Source organism: Haemorhous mexicanus, chromosome 1 (assembly GCF_027477595.1).
Source record: "Haemorhous mexicanus isolate bHaeMex1 chromosome 1, bHaeMex1.pri, whole genome shotgun sequence".
In the NCBI taxonomy this organism is placed as follows: domain Eukaryota; kingdom Metazoa; phylum Chordata; class Aves; order Passeriformes; family Fringillidae; genus Haemorhous; species Haemorhous mexicanus.
Genome location: NC_082341.1, coordinates 105,640,020 through 105,656,647, shown reverse-complemented (window position 1 = coordinate 105,656,647; position 16,628 = coordinate 105,640,020). Strand labels below are relative to the sequence as shown.

The 16,628-nt window shown below is 39.4% G+C and overlaps 1 protein-coding gene across 4 annotated transcripts in view; it reads right to left on the bottom strand.

Annotated features, from left to right (window-relative positions):
• The window catches only part of SPIRE1 (spire type actin nucleation factor 1), a 126,527-nt gene that overhangs the window by 33,456 nt on the left and 76,443 nt on the right, over positions 1-16,628 (bottom strand). For all 4 annotated transcript variants that reach the window (XR_009488042.1, XM_059857766.1, XM_059857758.1 and 1 more), the window contains exons 4-6: positions 14,644-14,769; positions 4,307-4,390; positions 2,640-2,804 (exon numbers count right to left, since the gene is read on the bottom strand). Coding sequence is in view for 3 of the 4 variants with exons in the window: in XM_059857766.1 (XP_059713749.1) it covers positions 2,640-2,804; positions 4,307-4,390; positions 14,644-14,769 (375 nt within the window). In the remaining variant the exon portion in view is untranslated. The remainder of the gene's footprint in view (positions 1-2,639; positions 2,805-4,306; positions 4,391-14,643; positions 14,770-16,628) is intronic.

Below are 16,628 nucleotides of genomic sequence, written 5' to 3'. Positions count from 1 at the left end.
TGCTCCGTAGGTGAGGAAAGCTATTAAATCTCTCTAAGATAGATATTTAAAGTTTATAAAATTCCAGAATGAAAGCTATCTTGCTCCCACAACAATTGCAGCAATGAGGACTCTTGTCTCAGGATAGAAAGATGACAAACCTGAAATTATTTTCAGATGTACTGAAATAGAAATGCCAACGTCACTGAGACAGATGAAACCAGTTATTTACCAAAAGCCCAGAATTTGACATTTTATATCTTCAAAACATTTTGAATACTTGCACTATAACAATGGGTGAGAACAGGAAGCTCCAGTTACTGCTGTCTGTCAGCACAACAGTCTGCAATACTAAAATATGGCCTAACAGGAACATCTGTTCCTTCCTTAATTTCTATGCAGAACACTGAGCAGTCAGCGACAGATCAAGCTAGTCTCTTAAACACAGCATCACATTATAAAAAGAACAGTAAAGATTTCATGTTGCATTTCATTTATTTAAAGAAATTACTTATTACTTTGGGAATTTACTTAATCTCTTGGTATCATTAGTAGGATACCTGTCCTCACAAGCTATCAAGTCTAAAACTACCACCCATAAATTTAAAGCAAAATTACTTTTAATACAAATTTTGCTGAACATCCATTTTGAATGATAGAAACAAACATAATCCATCTTTCCTAGACTGCCTTAAAATTCAGATTTTGGGTCCTTTTCTCCTCTTCTCAAGAACCATGAGGGTTTCTGCTGATGGGAATCCATACAATCAACTTCAACTTGATAGCCAGTTAGAGGATGCATCTATGCAATCTAACTAAATTTATAATTCTGTGTGAATCCTTCAGGCCCCACATGTTCCATGTCAAGCTGCACTCTTATTGTTGAACATGCTTTGCACAATCTTCAAGCAGACCCTGCAGCAGAAGCCAAGTTACTGAGTTTAAGGTTTCCAGCAAGAAATAAGTGATTTTTCTAACACAGTGTCATCAGCATTTGTCAGACTAAGCCAGCAATTGCATGACAGACAGCCTTACAGGTACTGTACCTGCAGCTGATTGCAATCATATTTATTCCCAGAGTTCACTTTGGACAATCTTTCTAGAAGACAAGAGAGCAGGCCAAAAATTGCTCCTTCCAGGGATTTTGTACAGAGCCAGAGTCTGGATAAGCAGAGCAGCAGCTGTGCCCCCAAGATGTACCACATAATGAAGGAAATCTCTTCTGAAGAGGCAGAAGCTTGCTTAGCAGCAGCTGAATGAAAAGCTAGTCTGACAAAAGCAAAATTAGATGACCCAGGGGTTCCCATTCAAACAAAACTACTGTTCTGGTTGCATACAGTAATTGAGGTCCTGAGGGGACTGGTCCTCTTTTGCAGAGGGTGGTAGGAACACTTAGCTCAGTTCTCTGAATTTTTAGGGGAACGACAGACAACATCATTACCTGGGTATGCATTTTACCCTATTGATTTAACATTTAAGCAACATCTGCAGCAGAAAATAAATACAATCGGATAGTCTAAATCCAGATCTCGATTAGGAAAGTATTTTCAGCTCAAACATAAAAAGCATTTATACTACACACTTTCTGCCTCTCTCATCTGTCTCCCTCACCCCCACCTTCCCTTGTGATTTTTTTTGGTGGAATCACAGCTCTGTCACTGTGTGAAGATTTGTCAGGAAAGTAAATACATCTGAATACTGAATATTCTAAGACAATGCTTCCATTGTAACTAATGTCAGGTGAAGATAAGTAAGTGTAAGGTATAAATACTGATGTTGACCAAATACATGCCCTTGACAAAGGGATTTACAATGTCCTACCAGGGACAAGACACCCTTTAGATCAGTTGCTAGACAATCAGGAAGATCTTAATATTGAAAAAAATATAACCCAAAAGGACAGAAAGAACAGGGAGACACCACTAAATGGGTTCTGATAAAAAGAGTGCCTCAAGTCAATTTTACAAGCACCTTTATGAGGATCTAGGGAGAGGAGACCCATGAACATTCTCTAGCTTGCCATGACATACTGTCTTGATTTGAAAGCAACAAGAAAATATGATGAAAATAACTGAGCTCAGCTTCTACAAATGGAAGATTTAATTTTTCTTAACATAGACTATTCCTTTAAAATTTGTAACAGATCATGGTAAAGTAAGTTTACATACACTGTGACGCAGGCAGTTTTCAATCACTGTAGGTTTTCCTTTCCCATCACAGTATCATTCATGGTAGCACTTTGCATTCTGGAACTCCAAAAACTATGCTGTAGTTCAAGATAAATGTACTGCTAATAAGAAAAGTCTAAAACAATCTCTCATTGGAAAGCATGATAGGACTCCTGAGATGACTCTTAAAGTGATCACAAACCCAACACAAGTAATTTGTTATGATAATAACAAATAAGCTTATGATAGCTAGGCATGTCTTTCAGAATTTGAAATGCCTGCCACATGGAAAACAAAGTACACTACATGTGTTGGTTTCATGTTCTCTCCTCAATGCACTGCACAAATTTATGATGCCATATAAGCCCATGAATAAATTAATGTTAGTATCTATAAGAAATAATAATTTCAAGATTCTCAGAAGAAAAAAAAGACAAAAAGAAAATAAAAAAAGGAAAATAACATTTCAGGTTTGAAAACCTCTTGACTCACCATGACCTTCCTTAAGGTATAGCGTTTGGACCGGATATCATCCATCAGCATCTCATAGGGTGTGAGCTGGTACTCTATGGGCAGTGGGTTGTACTGACGCTCTTGAACTTTCTTCAGTTTAACGCCATTCCGTAAATCTCTCATCACCTGCACCCAAAAACGGGCCTGAAGACAAAAGAGACAGAAATTTTACTTCATACCTTGCCCTTGAAAATACCATCTCACATTAAACCAAAGTTTCCTCCCAGGACACCAGCAAATATTTACAGCTCTACTATTTTATTTTTAACGCATCAACCAAATCCCATTTTATTTTATATAAGCTTATTTTTAACACTTGTGAAGATAACAAAACTTTGTTGCAACTCAGCAGGACTGCTGGGTCTCACCTCAGGTATGGAAAGAGGATCTGAAATTCTCATACCTTACATCTAAATTCCCATTTCAAGTATACTGCAAGCACATAATCAAAGTTTTTAGACTTCTAGCTAATACTGTGTGAATTAAAACAGTGATTGAATCTGAAATTTTGTTACCCAGGACTATCCTGTGAAATTTTCTCAAAAGTTGTTCTTCAAATGGAAATTTTGGAATGGACTCCCAAGTCCTAAGATCTTGCCTTAGCAAAACTCAACTTCTTTTGCTCTGCCTGTAAGAGCACTGCACACTAACACCTCCCTCTCTTTTTCTGTGAAGCAGAATGGCTGGAGAGAAGAAAGAACAGGTGGCGGATTGAAGATTGGAAATTAAAATCAAGTACTTTTTAAGAACCTCCTAATATTTGTCTATGAACTGGCAAGAACAGCACCTAGAAAATAAATTAGGTTACTTCCTGCTTAAGAGTTTCCCTGCAGCCTTTTTCTTTCATCCCTGGAGAAATTCAGCTGGTGTCTACTGCCTGACTGCCCCTCTGAAGAGCAGTCAGCATGGTACCTGTCTAAATGTCCAGTCTCCAAACTGCAAAAGCTTCCCCATGAAAACAGCCTAAGGAAAAACATATTGCTTGGATACTTGTACTGTTTCATCTGTCTGCAAAGGGAAGTTGAGACTTCATTTAGTTCTAACTCGTAGTGGGTTTATACATATACTAAAAAAACCCAGAGACTGATTTGAGCACAGTATCATGGAATGGTTTGGGTAGAAAATACCTTAAAGCTCACCTAGTTCCAGCCCCCCTGCACTGGGCAGGGGCACCTTTCACTAGGTTGCTGAAACCTGCTCCTGTGCCTCACCACCTCCATTGCAAAGAATTTCTCCTGATATCTAATCTAAACCTCTTTCAGTTTACAGCCATTCCATCTTGTCCTGTTACAAAATGTCCTTATAAAAAGTCCCTCTCCAGCTCCCTTGGAGGCTTCCTTTAGGTACTGGAAGGCTGCTCTAAGGTCTCCCTGGAGCCTTCTCTTCTCTGGGCTGAACAATCCCAGCTCTCTCAGCCTGTTTCCATAGGAGAGGTGCTTCAGCCCTTTGAGCATCTTTTTTGGCATCCCCTGGACTCAATCCAACGGGTCCACATCCACATCATTCTTATGCAGGGAACTACAGAGATGGACACTCTTTCAGGTGGGGTCTCATGAGGGCAGAAGTAATAATGCCTTAGTTAAGCTTTAAAAAGAAAAATAAAGTGCCAGTAGTGATGCTGAATCACTATTCCATTGTTGTCTTACCCAGTCAGCATTTTTCAGTTCATCGAGATCCGTGCTGGATTCATCACTTGCCTCTTTGTCCATTTCCTGAATCTTCTTCAGGTTCTGCCAATGAAAAGGAAATGAGTGAATAAATGAACAGTGGCATTAACTCTCAAGTAAAATTGAAGCTTAATTTTTAATCTCTTGTATCATGTTGTTCAGGTATTCTACTGAATGTTTTATGACTTGAACAGCAATACTGTAAAAGTAACTTGAAACACTATTTGAATAGATTTCTCTTCCTTGGAAAGTTAACCTTAAATGCTGGGAACAAATGTTAAGTTTTGAGCATGGAAGTACTTCAGATAATTACATGCTGGAGATAAAACTACACATTAAAATGTTTATATCCCTTAATTTTTATATGTACAGAAAAAATCCTTGACCACCTATCTGTTAAGCTACAACACAGAAAATATTACCAGCTTAATAAGGATCCATTCACACCAAAATTAATGCTTGTTGAATTCAAGGTAGCTCATTTTTGTAGAAGGAAAAATCAACTATGAGAAATAAGTTGTGAGAAAAATTGAATAGTGACAGAATTGTATATATACAAATTATAATTAATTAGTCTGTATAATATAACATGAGTATAGATTCTGAAATATCCATAATAAAATCATGTGAGGAAGAAAAACTGATCTTTCAAAGATGAAAACTGCTGCTTATTAACAAGATCAGATCATGCAAATATGGAAAAGATGGTGTGCAAAGGGGCAAAAAAAAGCTTTCACACCAACAAGAATATGAAAAACAATTAAAAGTTACAGCAGACCAAAGAACAGGCAAGCTTGAACACAGAAGGCTGTGGCTTTACACAAATTTTCTTATACACATCAACATCTGTTTATTCAAAAGGCCTTTTTTTTTTTTTTTTTTAAGTTACATCTGTATGAAAATGTTTTGGAATCAGCAGTGCAAGCAATTTCTCAATAATCCACTTCACTTTTATGGAGAGTTTTCCAGGAAATCTTTAACAATGTTTAATTAGATTGATTTTCTAAGTACTCACTAATATATCTGAAATGGATACTTAAGTCCTCTACTAAAAACTTTTTTTATTTTTATGAGACAAAAGCAACAGGTCAGAGATCTGACAGATGTATCTACCAAAAGCATTTCCATCTTTTAAGCACTTATGCTCTTTTAATGGAACTGAACCATCAGTCTCGATTCAGCTTCTGAGCTTTCCAGAAAAAATAAAAATAAGCCTAAAACTCTTTTTTTCCTGGAGGTAGTTCCTAAACTGCCAACATTTCAGTGTAAGAAATGGAAGCACTGGAAGAGTGCTTAACTTGCACATTCAAAAGTGCAAGCATCCACCAAACCCAGCTGCAGAGATTGGACATGTGAGTCAGCTACCACAAAGGTTTGGAAAGAGACCAGATGGGTTCTTTATTGTCTTATTTATGTAAGTAACACAATTGCTTTAGTATCAGAGAAGAAATACTACCATTGCCCTATCAAAATAAAATACATCATTTACAAGGAGACTCCAAAAAAGCATAAATCACCCACACTAACAAAAGCAGACACCTCATGGGACAATGTGGGAACATTTTGGCATGACTTGCAGCATCACAACAGGATACCCAACTGGGAAAGAATGTCTTTATGGAAACTTCTGTTGGCCCTGGCACTGTGGTCAGTCTGACACAGGCAATTGCCCTTTCCAAGGGAAAAGCAGAAACATGGAAAGAATGGGTAACATAAAGGCCTTGGTTATGTGTACTCTGCTATCCAGGGTTTCTTCTTTTCTGTATCATACAGTTGGAGTAATCATTTCAAATGCAGTTAAATGAACTGTAAATTACTTTATTTCTTGCAAACTGCTAACATCTACTGGTAAACAGCAGAACATAACATTGGATACTTTTTCCTTTATCTCTTTGTAATCAAAAAGATAACTTCAGTAAATGGGCTTACAACTGTCAGATCTGCTCCTCTTTCCCATACTGGAAGGTACCCTTTAATTTTTTTAAAAAATTAATGTGTTCCAGCTGCTTAACCTATACTTCAGCTATTCAACAAGACTGGTGGCAATCACCCATCTCAGCAACTGTGTTCCCTACCATCCAGCTTACAGGGCTGGTTTATGCCCAAAGGCTGATGCTTTAGACTGACATAAATATTTCATGAAGCTAGAAGAGATTACAACCTGGTCTTCTTAACAGCAGAAAATAAGAAGGGGGAAAAAAACCCACCCTGAGCAGCTGAAAGATCTTCCAAATAAGGCAACCATCTAATTAGTTTCTCTGGAACATAGCTAGAGGGGCAGCTCCTACCCAAAACAGCACAGGTGTAAGTGATGCTGGCTACCATGCACCAGAGAGCTGCAGGAGCAAAACCTGCCAGCCAAGAGATGAAGTGTCTCCAAGTGCAGTTTTATGATACAAGTGAGCTGGCACAAGCACAGGCTACTGCCAAAGCTGGGCTTCTTTCACTCCCCATCCCTGTGCTGAGTGCTTGGCTGCAGCCCTGGAACCACAGACACCTCTTTGCAGGGATAGTTCATTCCCTTCCCTGGCACCTGGCTCTGGCACTTAAATGCAGCTCACCATGCAATCAGTAGGGAAGAGTAGGAGATAAAGGAATTTCCATCATTATAGAACTAGCAAAGCTTTGGAAGAAACCAGCAAGTGCTCTATGCTTGCAGGAAGTGTTTAGGAAGGCTTCTTTAGCTCTTCTACACCTGTCAGGTGCTGCTTGGGAAGGAATAAATTCACTGTGACAAATGATTATATTTAAACTTGTAGACTAAATGGAACATTAGGGTTTCCCTCCAGCATCCTCAGCTAGCATCAGTGGGTTTCTACCTCTGTTTCAACCATAAATAATAGAACCCAACATATTTAAAATATAATAGACCCTTTGTCAGAATTCAGCTGTGTTCCAAAACCTGCAAGTAACCTCAGCTGCTGCTGCTGTAGCCACTTGCATTTACCCTTGGGACAATGGCTTAAGAAAAGCTATTACAGTACAATAAATACATGGCCTAAATGGATTTCCATTCCAGAAAGCAGAAATGTCTTAAAAGGGCTTTTCTAAATGATCCCAGAACCTCAGACCCAATTCACCTATTACAGCCTGGGCATTCATTCAGGCAGTGAGGGTTGGATGTGTAGGAAATTACTGTTTCAAGAGCTTTTGCTTTTTAAAAAAACCTTTACAGCATTTGACCATTTCTTTAGAAGACTGCATTTTGTGGCAAAAGCTAGTAATAAAAATATCAAATGTCTTCAAACCTCTTGCTGTACTATTAAAAGCAGGCAGCTGATTTGCTGCTGCTGTGTGGCCCACATTTGAGATGTGCTCTTCTGTGCTCAGTGACAGATGGGAATTTATGTAAGACTCTTGTCAGCACAGTGTCAAAGACTCCCTTCCATAAAATGCTTTCTAAAAACATGATGCTTTAATGAATGTGGTATTCTAGGGAATCCAGACCTGAACTTTGACTTTCACCAATTGCAGAGCACAGTCTACTGCAGTTCCCAGTTCATACTCTAAACTAGGAGTCATTTTTTCACTGATTAAATTGATTTTTACACTGCTATCTGTGAAACTAGTAAAACATTCTTGCACATCTAGGTTCAATTTAAAAATATATAACACTCAGATATAGGAAAAACTCCTTTTATATACCTTCAGCTATTCAACGTGGGTTTAAATTCCAAGGACTTAGGCAGTAGCATTACTCTAGGTCTTTGGAAAGACCCAAAGCCCATTTAATTCAAACTGGGAATAGGATCAGTCCCTAAATCAGTCCCTGAAAACCTCGAGCTGATAGCAGACAAAGTTCTTCATGTACAGAATATGGGCTGATGCACTTTGCTCAGCTCTGGAGGGGGCAATAGTCACCATGCTGCTCAACATAACTGTGCAAGGAGAGGAACCCAAACCAGGGGCATGTAGCACTGATAGAGTGACAGTGGCTGCATCACACAAGAAAATAAAACCAAACCCTCACCTGCCCAAGACAAACCAGCAGTATTTTCCTTTACTAAAGGTCCTAAATTGAAGGATCAAACTGATCAGAATGGAGCCACAGGCCTGATGAAAATACAGCTGCAAAGGTGGAGTCACTGGAGACTTGGAAATGTAGGCAAAAGTGAAGTTATGAGCTGAAAAGTTTGTGAACTGATTTATTTCTACAGCTGTGCTCTCTGCAAATCCAAGCAGCAGAGTATTTGACAACTTATACAGTCACAAGACTTTTGAGCACAACTTGGCTAATGACTCTATTTCCAAAATAAGTTAGCCATTAACATTGTTTAGGTACCTATTAACCACCTCCATTATCATATTTCGTACAAATAATACAGCAGTATAGCCACCTGACCTTTTTCATTAGCTCTTTTGCAACTGAACCTTCATATGGCATGAAATTAGGAATAAAAGAAAGGAACAATTTCATTTCATGCATGTCCTTAATTAGAATTTGTATGTTTGCATTTCATACAGATTGGATTGAAATATATCTAGGCAGACTGAAAGAATTATGTTTTTACATCAGAAAGGACAGAAATGCAAGGCAACGTGTTTTAAAAGAAAGAACAAAGATGACAGATTGGGAGCTTTTTCTATTTTCTACCCAAAGCCTAATTACAAGGCACGCTGTGGATAATGAAATTATGGATAAGTTTTTGATGAGCATGGATTTTCACTGCAATTAGAGATGCAGGCAATTATAAAAATATACAAAGTCTTAATTAGTTTTGGAAGGAATACTAATTTTGATGCTCTAGGGTGTACATCAATCTCTAAAACTTTTTGAGGTATAAGTCAAACCTACTGCAACAGATCTGCCTACGGGACACTCCTCTCCCATGCTGGCCAGCATCACATGGTGTTCTCTAGCACCACCTGTGCCAGGTGAGGAGTTTATCACCCACAGGTCTACGTCCCACATGCCAGTATCACCTTTATTGGTACCACCCACAGAGTCACAAAGTGTTTCAGAGTGGAAGAGTTCTCTGGAAGGCAGCCTCCTGCTAAAGCAGGACCACCCAGAGCCAATTGTCCAGCATCATGTCCAGGCAGCATGTTGGAGACTGGTTACATGACAAAGGTCACGTAGACATGCTTTGGATAGCTGAGAATTGGAAAAGTACCAGACCCAGCTAATCTGAGTCCCTGCACCTGTGAAGACACCGTGGCCTTGACTATAGCTGTAGTTTGATAGCAAGATGATGTAGCCGAGAGCAAGGCATGAGAAAAGAGAGATGTAAGTCTTAAGGAATGAGGGAGCAAGATAAGAATTGATATTTATAATATAACCAATAGACTGCTTAGCTTACAGAATATGCATGAGCTTATTATGTGTTGTGCTTAAATGTCTGATGCTCTAATCAATAAAGGAAGCTTGCTGATTCTCATATTGAGCTGTCACCAAGCCTCCCTCACTGCGACAGCAGCATTTGAGTATCTCCAAGGACAGAGAATCCACAGCCTCTCCAGAAAATCTTTGTCACCCTCCCAGTAAAAGCAGTACTTCTGGCTGTTCAGAGGAACCTGCTGTGTTTAAGTTTGTGTCCACTGCCCCCAGTTCTGCCACTGTGCACCACGGAAAAGAGCCTGATGCTGTTGTCTTTGCACTCTCCCCTCAGGTATTGACAGACATTGATGAGATCCCCCTGAGCCTTCTCATTTCCAGATTGAACTACCCTGGGTCTCTCTGCCTTTCCTCACAGGAGAGTTGTTCCAGTCCTTCATCATCTTCCTGCCTCTTCTCTGGACTCTCTCCATGGTGTCCCCTGTACTGGGGAGCCCAGAACTGGACCCAGCACTGCAGCTGTGGCCTCACCAGTGCTGAGCAGAGGGGAAGGATCACCTCCCTTGACCTGGAGCAGCATTCCTCCTACTGCAGCCTGGGACACCATGAGGTTTCTTTGCAGCAAGGGCACTTTGCTGGTTTGCTCAGCCATGAAGTGCACGTGGAACATTAACTCCAGGGGAAGGCAAGAGCGGGCAGTAACAGGGAGCCAGAGGAGGACTAGGGCAGATATCCCCTCAAAAAAGCAGGTTGACCATGTGGATACAGGCCTGGTGAATCCCCTGTCTGACCCAGAGCACCAGTTTTGCATTCCTTTGCTTGCATAGTCCCTCCCTGTCTCAGTCACACTCGATGCCATTTCTGAGCAATGTGTGTGACCTTTTCAGATAATTCACAGCAGGAACATTTGCTTTATCTCATGGACATCACTTATTTGTGCCTACAGTTCTGTCTATGGCCAGGTGCCACCAAAGGTTATGTCAATGACTTCTGGACAATTCTGAAAAAGATGGCTCTTTTCTTTTACATGGTCAATTTTTAGCAGATATTCAAATTACCTTGCCCCCCACCATACATGTGTGCATTTCCTTCACCTCGTGGACCACTATCCCCCCAAAACAATTAAAAAAAAAAGAAAAAGAAAAAAAAAAAAAAAAAAAGAGAATCCCTTTCAGTGGGATTTTCTTACTGAAATTTTGAAAGCTCACTTCTTGACATGAAAAACAAGCTGTACTCTATCTTTGTTATGAACAGTAAAAGCCTAAGCAGCAGGTCACCAGTATTAGGAGGTCTTGGCCCAACAGAAAACCACTCCTGGATAACAAGCAGATGGTACCCAGGGTGAGTCTGCAGCAAGGGCACCTTTCACAGACCCTGAGCAGCATGCAGGTGCTGCCAGCAAGCTGGAAAAACCCCAGTTAAATTGCTAAAAAAACCCTTCACCTTGTAAAAAGAAAACTTTTAGATTTTTACTTTTTTTAACTATTGCAACAGTGCTATCACATCTTTCTCAACTCTGCTCATTCTGTGCATCCACTACATGAAATTGTTCAAGAATAGAAGCACCACCTCCCTGTGTGCAAGTCAGCTTTGCTGCTGACCTTTCATACACAGGGAATCAGACTGGAAATAATCATATGGCATCAATTATGTGACAAAGTGCCTTAAACATTCTATTTGACATCCAGTGAGATGATCTGAACAGCTCACTCATCACTTCATCATCTCTGATTAATACACTCACCCAAATTCATGCGGTCCAACCCTTTGTGAATCTATGCTCTGTTTGTTATGACAGATGATGACTGGGGAACACGTAACTCCTCAGTATATTTATTACTATTAAAACACATTACAACCTATAAACCTACCCCTCCTACCTACCACTCTATCCCTTTTGAAATCCTGGACTTTCAAAGTCCTGCTAAGTTTTTATAGGGCCAAATTGAAAGCAGCATCACAGCAATATTTTTTCCCCTGACTCTTTTACAGTTTATTTCCCATCTAAACCTGTTCTAGGCTGCAGCATAATATAGGTCAGATTCACTCCACTCCAAGCAAGTGAATTTTTAATGATAAAAATTCTCCCTCTTCCACTACAGTGCAGCTGCCTATTTAAGCATTTACTGACCAAAAAATATGAACCTCATATACCTGGGAAACAGATACAGGGGCATCTGCCACTCAGTGGCCCTAGAAGGAATCCAAGTAATTTCAAAGTAATTTTTATCCACAGGAAAGTTACTTTGAAGAGGATTCTTTCCCTTTTTTGGTGTTTTTAATTTCATTTTGATCTCACATCCAAAACTGCAGCTAGGTCTGAGGAAATCTAAAGGATGATCTCCAAATTAGGCTGTTACTTTTTGAAACAAACTAAAAATTTAAAATTCCAGGCATCTTTAGTGCCAAACCCACAATATTACACAGTAATATATTTTTTTTTTTAAATTAGGACTGATGTATGTAACTTGGTTATTTTACCCCAGTTCTCTGCCAGTGCAATCACCACAAATCCATGACAACAAAATTTCCTTACTGAAGTATTCAGTGTTTATCTCCTTTATATCCATTACTTATGTGACAACAATAAAAGGAAAAGAAAAAAGGAATTCACTAGAAGAGTATTTAACTGTACTCCTCATGACTTAAGATTCTGCTGTGTGTTTGCAAGACAAGAGCATGCAAACAATAGCACAGCTTTTACTGGCACAAACCTAACATGATCATATGATCCCTGCTTGCCTCAAGTATAAACTATAAAGGTCACTTTAAAATGGTGCAACAAGATTTACAGCATTGCACCTCATATTTTCTTCATACCTATTTTTTATTTTGTACACTGTATTATTTTCAAAATTAAATACCTTCCAAATCTATAGTTAGTTAGACGCTATGACCAAGGACCAAGCACATCATAAACCCAAAGTATTCAGATTCCAAAAGCTGCTTCCAAGATAATATTCTTGGTAATTTCTTACATGCCTACTGAAGGAGTGATCCAAAGTAAAATTAAATCAAAAGGTCAAAATTCTGGCCCTGGTTAGGTGCAGCAAAATAAAGACTTACTGATTCAGTAGGGCCAAAATTCCATCCACAAGGATTACTTCCTTTGACCTAAATGTGCTTTGAATCAATGCCTAATGGTCTGTGAGAGGCAAATGGCTTCTTTCATTTGGGATTAACTCATAGTATTCTCTATGGTGTGTTCAGATGTTGTTGGGTTTTTATGCCCAATGATAAGGTGATTAAGTAATTTGCAAATTCAAAACGCCTTTCCACTTTCAAAAAGAATTTTTAAAATATTATTAAGACATGATTTTAAATGGTTATAGGCCACAAAATTTTATTTTGACATTGACAACAAAGATGTCCTATTACTGCTCACTGTGGTCAAGGTTTTTGAGAACTATTGGAAACATAATTCCTCTCTGAGCAGAGAGAAGAACTCTGAAGGGTGTTATCTTTGAGCCTCAACATGGACTTTGCAATAGCAGTTGAGTGAGGTGTTTCCAGCACAGGTCCCTCAGTTAATATGTCCAGTAGTTAAAAGCCAAGATGTGAAATTAACGATGTCATGGTTTGGGAGACAGCTTTAGCATGGAGATGTTGTATCCTGGCTGCTTCCTGTATCAGGGACATTGGATGCAGATGTTCCATAACACAGGCACTTCAGAAAACAAGTGGCTCTTTAGCCATGCTGACATTGCCAAAATTATCCTTGTATGACACTGCTTTAAAAAAAAAGAAAATTGCTTTCAGTTTGAATAAGACTGGAGAAGAAGTGGAGATGCAATGTGATCCTGTGCAGCAGAAAAACATCTCAGAAGGATTCTCCCTCCTGGATGATGCATCTCACTCAGGAAGGAAAGAGCAGCAGCCCCTTATGCCTCTGAGTAGTTTGCATCTTCCACCGTCAACGTGATAAAAGCTCTCTTGTACTCATCTGAGGCTCATCTGACCCTTTAATGAGCTGATTCAGCTCATTAACCTGATAAGGAGTAACTCCTTTACTTTTTGTTTTGCTTGATATTTACTGCATTTGTTCCCTAGAACCAGAAGAAGGAAAACAGTGGGAGTACGTGTGTGTGGGTGGAACAGCTCTGCCTTTTCCAGCAGCAAAATTTTTAGGTCAGCCTGTAAAATCTTATCCTGCTTTTCAAAGGTACTGTAGATCTTGACTTACAAAAGAAAAGGAAATACTTCAGGGATTTATTAAGGAAAAAAAAATTATGAAAGAGTTGCTACTTGACAAATTTGCTTTGGTGAAGAAACCAGCTTTGAGAAATGAGTTTCCCTTCCTGCCCTTCCCCTCGCCCACCAGTTTTCCAATGTAACCAGCACCCAGACTGTTTTAATACAATTGTTCACAGGACCACTCTGCAGGCCAGATCACTGAAACTATCTCCACTCTTCAGCCAGACCCATTAATTGCAATGGTTCAGAGGATGGCCTTTCAGCCAACAATAACAGCCAAACAAGCAGTGAACATAAGCATTGTGACCTGAAGGGGAAAATGTTTCTATTTTTAAAGTTGGCTCTGCTGTGAAACCAATGTGACAGACAACAAACCAATCATACAGCAAAAGGTAAGAGAAGCTGCTGACTGGGGACAAAATATGAGCAAGAAGAATCTCAGATAATTCTCAGCAAAGAGAATTCCCTCATGGGAAGAAGCTGAGGAAGAACAGGCAAAGCTCTGATACTTCATAGCATCCCCAAAACACCAGAGAAGAGTTTAGACTCAAATATATTGCATGCAGGAATGGGTACATGTATGCAATGTGTTACCCTCCAAGAAAATACTCTGTTTTTTACTCCCAGATAGACTAGTCACAATTAATAGCAAATTCTAAGGGATGTAAATGGTTACAGGCCAAAATTAAAAAATAAAAAAATCTCACCTGAAGGAGTGTACTCCCTGAAAACTACAGATCATCTCCTCAAGCATCTGACAGTCCCTATTGGCTGGCTGCAGAAGTGATTTTGTAAGCCAAATTCACATGGTGATGAGCTCAAAAGCAGAAAACCTCAGACTGCTTACCTCTTTTGCACTTTTAATTTTGGCCAGGAAAGTGTAGAGCTCCATAGTTTCAGCAAACAGAGCCCGACACACTGCTTGGTAGTGGTTGGGCGCCTCTGATCGTGTCGGCAGGTGGGCAGCACACAGCTAGGGAGAAAAACAAGTAACAGGGTCAAAACCATCCCCAAGGCTTTCACTAATGCTACAGAGCATCAGATAACATGAAAGTGAATGCGAACATCAAGGGCACAAGCATCCATGAGACATTTAAGCTTAGTCAGGAATTGAGTGTATTTTCTAAATCTTCTGTTCCCATTTGTTTTATGAGAAGAGTACTGTGGGAATGGTAAGGGGACTGGTAGACCATGTTCTAGAAAACCAAGACACTGCCTTTTCATAACAAAAAAAAAAAAAAAAAAAAAAGGAAGGGGGACAATACAATTAATATAATTCAACATAATTGTCAAAACAAGCCATCTTGCAGTTGCAAATTTTGGGAAAACATACTTAATTCCAACCAGCTTTAACAGAATGTGTTAAGTATTCCCACGAACATGGAAGAGAAATTCCTACCAATTTATGAAAGGATGGAAGGTGAAGCAAGGAAAAAAGTACAGAGTAATCATCAAGCTGAAACTCTGATCAGATTTGTTTCAAGCAGCACAAAGATTTTACAAATCAGGAAGAGCTATGGAAGCACAGGCTTATTGCTTTACCTCAGACATTCATTAACATTTTCAAACACAGGCATAGCTAATGCAAAGGAACCCTACAGGTGTTTCCATATATGCTAAACTTGTCAAACTCTGAAAGCCTTCAAATCAATGAGAATTATTCACAGTTACTGATGAACAGTCAGTCCAGCATTACTTCTAGAGCAAAGCATGCAGCTCCCATTTCCAAGAAGAGAAGCTTCACTGAAACCAGCCTTTACATTTCAGACTGAGAACCTGAATGGTTTGAGTGACATCCAGCTTCATGGACATATCATTTTCATGGAAATACTGGCTAAAAACAGACAGAATAAAATAACACCTGTAATTTGTTTCCTAAACACTTTTAAATTTAAAAAAATCCCAAAGCTGAAACTTGAGTATGGACAGCCATATACTGGTATATATGTAAAAATAAAGTCTTAACCAAGGCCATAAAACTGGTCTTGTTTATGTGGTTCTATTGTACCTGTTTTTTTATATATAGAGCTACATTCAGATCTCCAGAGCTAAAGCTTGAGACAAAAGCCTCTTTAGCAGAAGAGCCCTTAATTAGCCCAGTGGCATACTTGTCTAAATCTCTCCTGTTATTACAGTGAACGCTGTGGTTACGAGGGGCACGATGCATGTAAAGCTCAGGCTGCTTTTCCATATTGCTTTCCATTTGATTTAAATCCACACTGCCACTAAAAGGTGTGGTCCTGTGGCCCCCAGCTGTAGGAATCCACAGATACCCTTCTGCTGGCACGGGAGTTCATGCCCGAACTCAGAGGATTACTCACCCTGACAAAAATTGACAATGTGAAGGAAGTGGAGCAGGAGACATTTACTCTTCCTGGCATGGACAGACCCACAGAAGTGAAGGCAAAAAGGAGCAAGGAGAACGTGCTGCCAGGGTGGGGAGAAGGGAGCAAGGGCTGAACAGATTTAGACTGCTTCAATCTCACTGACAAGTTGCTCTCTGAGGCCATAGGCCCCTTGCTAGCTTTTATTTCTTCTCATTAGAATAACAATACAGAGCTCAGTGGTCAGACTTGGTCAACTCCTTTGATAAACCTCTACAAGCACAATTTGGACTCCTGCAATATCCTCTTCTGATTATGTATTTATCTCCTTTTAGTTGTAAAAAAAGAATATACATACAGGAAGTTTATACATGTGTGTGTGTATATTTTTATTCCTTTCTATATATTTTCCTTCCACATAGGAAATGCAAGGCAGCCATGTTCATGAAATTGTCCTTGATCCCTGCACTTCAAAATTTATGCTGTTTTACAGTGGATGGCCAAAATT